This window comes from Monopterus albus, unplaced genomic scaffold (genome assembly GCF_001952655.1).
Source record: "Monopterus albus unplaced genomic scaffold, M_albus_1.0 scaffold90.1, whole genome shotgun sequence".
NCBI lineage: Eukaryota > Metazoa > Chordata > Actinopteri > Synbranchiformes > Synbranchidae > Monopterus > Monopterus albus.
The window spans coordinates 1,421,921-1,428,837 of NW_018127970.1; the positions used below are offsets into that span (position 1 = coordinate 1,421,921).

The 6,917-nt window shown below is 40.9% G+C and overlaps 1 protein-coding gene across 1 annotated transcript in view; it reads right to left on the bottom strand.

Annotated features, from left to right (window-relative positions):
- faxcb (failed axon connections homolog, metaxin like GST domain containing b) overlaps positions 1–6,634 on the bottom strand; it is a 15,452-nt gene extending 8,818 nt beyond the window's left edge. The window contains exons 1-3 of the mRNA XM_020608056.1: positions 6,161–6,634; positions 1,767–1,902; positions 547–743 (exon numbers count right to left, since the gene is read on the bottom strand). Coding sequence (XP_020463712.1) covers positions 547–743; positions 1,767–1,902; positions 6,161–6,420 — 593 coding nt within the window. The 5' untranslated portion in view covers positions 6,421–6,634. The remainder of the gene's footprint in view (positions 1–546; positions 744–1,766; positions 1,903–6,160) is intronic.
- Between the last annotated feature and the right edge of the window lie 283 nt (positions 6,635–6,917).

Sequence of the window (6,917 nt, forward strand, 5' to 3'; positions counted from 1 at the left end):
AGACCATTCACACCTGTCCCTGAACAATGCAACAGGCTACCACTCTGACCCGGCGTTGTAAAATTACAACATAGACATAATAAGCTCTAAATCAAATTTGATTGTTTTCCACAATAACTAAATATTTTTGTGTTCTAGACATTGTAATAAACACACAAAAAATATTTAAGGAATTTTACTTACTTGAATCTTGACAAATCCAGTCGTGCGAAAAAAGGAGATCAGCTCGATGCGAAGTTTGCAGGCAGAGTAAGTTCATGGCAAGATGACCGACCTATAAACACTTTTTCTATCCAAATAGCATTGTGAGGACAAACAATAGGACCCACTGAATATGTAAATGTGGTTTTGAGAAAAAAAAACATTTGCCGACCTTTTTTTAAGAATTGTCAAAAGTGATGTTGTAATTCTGCAACAGTGGGTCTTACAGGGTTAATAATTGCATTTTTCCCTTTAAATCAGTGGAGAGTGAAACAAGGTTGCAGCGCTAGAGACACAGCTGTAACCTGTTCAACACCATATATGTGCCACATACAAGCTGCTTACCAGTAGAGGTGCTCCTCAACCATTTTGGTGATGGCTCGGGACACAGCTCTCTCCTGCGGGGTGAGGTTCTTGTTGAGGTTGACGCCCAGCTTCTCTTCCAGGAAGTCCACGATGAACTCTGACCCTGAAGCTTGCTCATGGTTGTACTCAATCCAGGGCATCTTACCTTGTGGTGACAGCTTCCCATCAAAGTAGTTCTAGAGAGGGAAATGGTTTCAATTGAGAAAATGTAGGACTGTGTTTCCCGTTGTTGTATTTCAGTTGTTTCTGACCGGCAGATCATTTGAGGGGTCGCAAGAAGATTTAATGCTCACCCTGCTGATTTTACATCTTAGATTTAGTTTTCGTGTTGTGAGAGTGCTGCTCAACCTGCGAGAGCAAGTGGGCTCGGACACTACAATTGTATTACAGTAAGTTGAGGGTTGTGGAGTTTTAAAGATGTGGGTCTTTACCAAGCAGGGAAAGCATGACACATGATGCCACCGAGTAGCATTATGGGAACTGGAGGAGCCAGTGGCTTTGGATACTCAAATGTCAGCATATCATATTTATTGCTTTGATTTGGAGCCATTATTTTAATCTGTCTCTTGCAAATCACCCAAATTTGTGGGAGAGCAATATGCAATCACTGTGTAGTCCCATTAACAGACCAGAAAACTGTTAGTCTTTTTCCAATTTGGTTTTCTCCAGGGAACTGCTGAACACTTATCTTTGAAGTGATGTTAAAAGTCAAAAACCAGTTGTAAAAAAAGAAATGTTTCTCTTAAAGAAAGTCATTAACAGTCGTCTTTCTAGGTCTTTAAAATGGAAGAGCAGTGATGTGAAAGGAGGTCATCCTTTCTGTGAATATATGACTTAACCAGCCAGGAACCAGTAAAGAAATAGGACTATAAATGATCTTACTCATCATTAATCAAGAGCATGATGACACCTTTGGATGACACACGTTTTAGTGCAACACCATGAAAAATCTTCTGGTACTCAGGGAGGAATGTGTTTTACATTTCTGGCAGCAGTAGTGTCAGTGTTGCTTGGAATAAATTATTAGAAGAACTGGGTGTTTATGGCTGAACAGACAAACTACAGACACTCAAGTTTCACCAACAGAAATTCCAAGAAAGACGTCACAGTAGCAGACAAGCTGTGTGATCACCGGATGATCTCCATGGCAACATGTCTGAGTTCCTGTCTGTTGATTTGTGCTGCACACTGCAAATCACCTGGTAGGGCAGATCCACCATGCGCAGGTACGTCTCTATTTTGAGGCAGAAGGGCGAGAGGCTGGGAACACCATTCTTTGGCCTGGAGAACTGGTGGAGGATGATGGCATCTTTAGAGTCCAGCTCCTGCTCCTTCCTGCACAGTGAATGGAGACAGCAAACTCACATTCAGTAAATAAACAGTATGATACATGATTTGTATTTAAATTTGAACATATACATTCAGTTATAAAGTATAACTGATGGCGTCAAACCAAATGTTAAGCTAACAAGGCCACCTTAAATAAAAGGACATTAATGTGACAGTATTATTAGTGCTAAAAAAATTACATGATTGACAGTAAGCAAAATGCACTTAATCCTAACAGATAAGGAAGGAAAAGGATCACAGACATACCAGCTTAAGGCTTTGTTTTTACAGCAATGGATTCTTTACTCATGATTAATGAGGAAAACAGGCTTTGACATCCTGCCAACTATGCATAAATACCAGCAGGATCAGTAGTAAAGAGACCACTGATACAAACACCAAAGTCACCAGTGGTGCCCTTTCGGTAAAATCTGATGTAATGTAATGTGTTTGGCTCAGAGCGACACAGTTCTTTGTTTAAAGGTAAGTGATTGCTGAAATTAAATAGATTTAGTGTTATAGTAAATAAACAAGGTGTTTCTAACTCTGTAGTAAATTGTCATCAGTTTGTGCCTTTATTTTTTTTAGTTTTTCTTTATCAGTATTACTTCATTCAACTAAAGCAGCGAATCAGCATTCTCAGTTCTTGCTTCTTATTGTATGTGACGTCTGTACAGTAGTGGGGTGAGGTGACAACACTCGTGATGTATTAAGAGATAAATGTCAGACACACTAGAAGAGAAAAGTGAAATCTTCCTTGTTCAGGGTGGAACATATTCTGCTTAAGCAGTCTAGACAGTCATAATATCTTACAGATAGTTGTCACTGTTAGTCACACACCCTGTTGCCATATTGCCTGTTTGCCTGTATCCTTTCATTCTTGGTCATTTTTCTGTATGCTCCTGTGAGAGTATAGACACTGACCTTCCAGCTGGAATACACATGCTTTAGTAAATTTAGAAAAGGCACTTTGACTCAGTGCTCATTTCTGACCCAATAGTTTATCAATATTCTGCCACTACAGTGTGCAGAATTACTGTTTACAATGTCACAACTATTTTTTCCCCTCAATGTTATATATGCTGCAAGGGGTAAAATGGGACTTTACAAAGTAGCATTAGCATCATTTGCCAGGCTAAATAGACCAGACAGAGCCTGTCTGTTCTGTTTAGCATCTCCTTCATCACTGGTCAATGCTCTTCAAATTTGAATAATGTCATCTGGTCTTATTATTAAAACGTGGTGTTTTTAGTGAACTGAAGAAACCGATAAGTGACTTTTGTGCTGGGCTTTGCAAAAGGCCTCAAACCCATCAAAACTGCTCGTTGACTGCTCGTTTTAGTCCTGTTTAAGAGTTTCAGGGGCCTCTTAAACAGCTCAAAAGACATAATTAATATTGTTTAATCATTCTGACACCATAATTCCTAATTTTATATGAATTGGTTAAAGATGTGATTCTAAATTGATGTAATGCTTCATATATTTGCTATGAGAAAATGACACATTACTGTCATTTTAATTACTTTAATCTGTGAATAACTTTGCAGAGATTCAAAGGAATAAAATACATTAGTACATAAACTCTGGGAGTGTGTGTGTGTATATAAGGGCAAAACATTGGTGGATTTTGTAATTATTATTATTAGACATGTAGACAAGCAGCAGTGGAGGCTGTAAGACAGAGGAACAAGGAAGGTGTCACTGGTGTCAAACCAAATGTTAAGCTAACAAGGCCACCTTAAATAAAAGGACATTAATGTGACAGTATTATTAGTGCTAAAAAAATTACATGATTGACAGTAAGCAAAATGCACTTAATCCTAACAGATAAGGAAGGAAAAGGATCACAGACATACCAGCTTAAGGCTTTGTTTTTACAGCAATGGATTCTTTACTCATGATTAATGAGGAAAACAGGCTTTGACATCCTGCCAACTATGCATAAATACCAGCAGGATCAGTAGTAAAGAGACCACTGATACAAACACCAAAGTCACCAGTGGTGCCCTTTCGGTAAAATCTGATGTAATGTAATGTGTTTGGCTCAGAGCGACACAGTTCTTTGTTTAAAGGTAAGTGATTGCTGAAATTAAATAGATTTAGTGTTATAGTAAATAAACAAGGTGTTTCTAACTCTGTAGTAAATTGTCATCAGTTTGTGCCTTTATTTTTTTTAGTTTTTCTTTATCAGTATTACTTCATTCAACTAAAGCAGCGAATCAGCATTCTCAGTTCTTGCTTCTTATTGTATGTGACGTCTGTACAGTAGTGGGGTGAGGTGACAACACTCGTGATGTATTAAGAGATAAATGTCAGACACACTAGAAGAGAAAAGTGAAATCTTCCTTGTTCAGGGTGGAACATATTCTGCTTAAGCAGTCTAGACAGTCATAATATCTTACAGATAGTTGTCACTGTTAGTCACACACCCTGTTGCCATATTGCCTGTTTGCCTGTATCCTTTCATTCTTGGTCATTTTTCTGTATGCTCCTGTGAGAGTATAGACACTGACCTTCCAGCTGGAATACACATGCTTTAGTAAATTTAGAAAAGGCACTTTGACTCAGTGCTCATTTCTGACCCAATAGTTTATCAATATTCTGCCACTACAGTGTGCAGAATTACTGTTTACAATGTCACAACTATTTTTTCCCCTCAATGTTATATATGCTGCAAGGGGTAAAATGGGACTTTACAAAGTAGCATTAGCATCATTTGCCAGGCTAAATAGACCAGACAGAGCCTGTCTGTTCTGTTTAGCATCTCCTTCATCACTGGTCAATGCTCTTCAAATTTGAATAATGTCATCTGGTCTTATTATTAAAACGTGGTGTTTTTAGTGAACTGAAGAAACCGATAAGTGACTTTTGTGCTGGGCTTTGCAAAAGGCCTCAAACCCATCAAAACTGCTCGTTGACTGCTCGTTTTAGTCCTGTTTAAGAGTTTCAGGGGCCTCTTAAACAGCTCAAAAGACATAATTAATATTGTTTAATCATTCTGACACCATAATTCCTAATTTTATATGAATTGGTTAAAGATGTGATTCTAAATTGATGTAATGCTTCATATATTTGCTATGAGAAAATGACACATTACTGTCATTTTAATTACTTTAATCTGTGAATAACTTTGCAGAGATTCAAAGGAATAAAATACATTTGTACATAAACTCTGGGAGTGTGTGTGTGTGTGTGTATAAGGGCAAAACATTGGTGGATTTTGTAATTATTATTATTAGACATGTAGACAAGCAGCAGTGGAGGCTGTAAGACAGAGGAACAAGGAAGGTGTCACTGAGAAAATAAAGCTATTAGCAGAGTGGGTCTTTTGGTTTTTGTTTAAACTGGTGGATTTTGCCACAATGTTCACCTGAGGCTTTCAGATGTTTCCCTGTTATGTGACTGCGCCACCTACGTGGACTGCGCCATGTTCATGGACTGTGTTTTGTTTTGCTCAGACGCTTTCAGGGTTGTGTACGTCGCTGTCCACAGTCATGTGGTGCTGAAACCGGTCCAATTGCACTGCGCATTTAAAGAGCTCTCCAAACAGTACCAATGTCGGAGAAGCTGCTGCTAATACCAACAACACATCACATGGCATGATCAGATGCGTCGGCAGGCCTCAGGAAGCCTGCAGGCGATTCACCATTACTGCACGGAATGCAAGGTTACACAGATTATCATGGAGGGAGGGGGGTGAAAGTAGAAACTACCGGGGCCCTGTAACGGGATGTACTTCCCGGATCTGGCCTGGTCCACAATAACCCCTCCACTAGCACGCCCTCCATGCACTAACCCAATCACTTTTACATCGCATGGACTGATCAAACCTCATTCATCCGCCATGATTCAGCAGGCTATAACTGTAAATGTAGGTTCTTTCTAGGATGCACTGTGTTCGCTAAAGCTAGGTGGGACTCCGCAGCGCCCGAGGAGCGCTTTGTTTATTCACGCTCAGGAGCCGACAGCGCTGGCACACGAGCTGACACACGGGCGGACGCGACTCGTACAAATGTAATCATTTTTTCCACATAATGTTGCGTCCTTGGATAGAGTGAAACCTCAGCAACCTCCCCGAGATTTGAGGAAATTAAGCTCAATCCCATGGACGCAGTCCTATAGCAACCGATAGTTTCATTACAGCTCATTCCAGTGACACTGACGAGTCACTGTTACCAGGTGTAACAATTAGACCCACAGCTCCAAAGGCTAAATAAAACCAAGTCTCGATGATAAACAGACCAGGCGTGCAGGGCGTCCCTACCTGATGGCGAGCAGCTCATGCAGTAGGTAGGCTGCAGCAGCCAGCAGGGCCCCCCCGGTGATGTACAGGGTCTTTTTCCACCAGGAGTCCGAGCCCAGAAGCGACATGATGCCTCCGTAGTCCTGTAAAGGGAAGGCGATGATATAGCCATACAAAGACTGCTGCTGCTCGGAGGCGCACAGTTCGAGGGGCAGGCTGTGATTTCGCCCAAGTTCAACCACACACGGCCGGGAAGAGGCGAAGCCAGCTGCCCAGTACATCCTCCCTCCGTCAGTCACAACCACCCCGCTTCCTCCCTGCTGCACTCCCCGTTAGGCTTCATGGAAACGGCCGGCGGGATGTCCACGGCATGGCTGCGGGGTGGCAAATATTCCTTCAGAAAACCAAAAGAAGTAAACATCTCCACTCCCACTGCCCAGGATGATGCTCAGCACCCTTTCCTTTGGAGCTTGTAAAAAGTATTGCCAGATGAGCCAGAAACACTGTGGCCAGACTTCCGGTCACCAATTTCAAATCAAATTTCACTGTTATTGCAACCATTAAAGTGTAAATCAAAACCCGTTTTTGAAACTCACACTACTTAAAACAACTGTAGCACAGGCTATGTAGCAAGCCACTGCAACTGTCAGGGATATGCCAGCAATTTGTCACTGGTATTGTTCTATTTTACTACTGGTAAGCAGATTTTCTTGGACTCAACAAACATCCCATTCAGCATCAAAGCTCATTCTTGACACTGGAAGTAGATGATAAAATA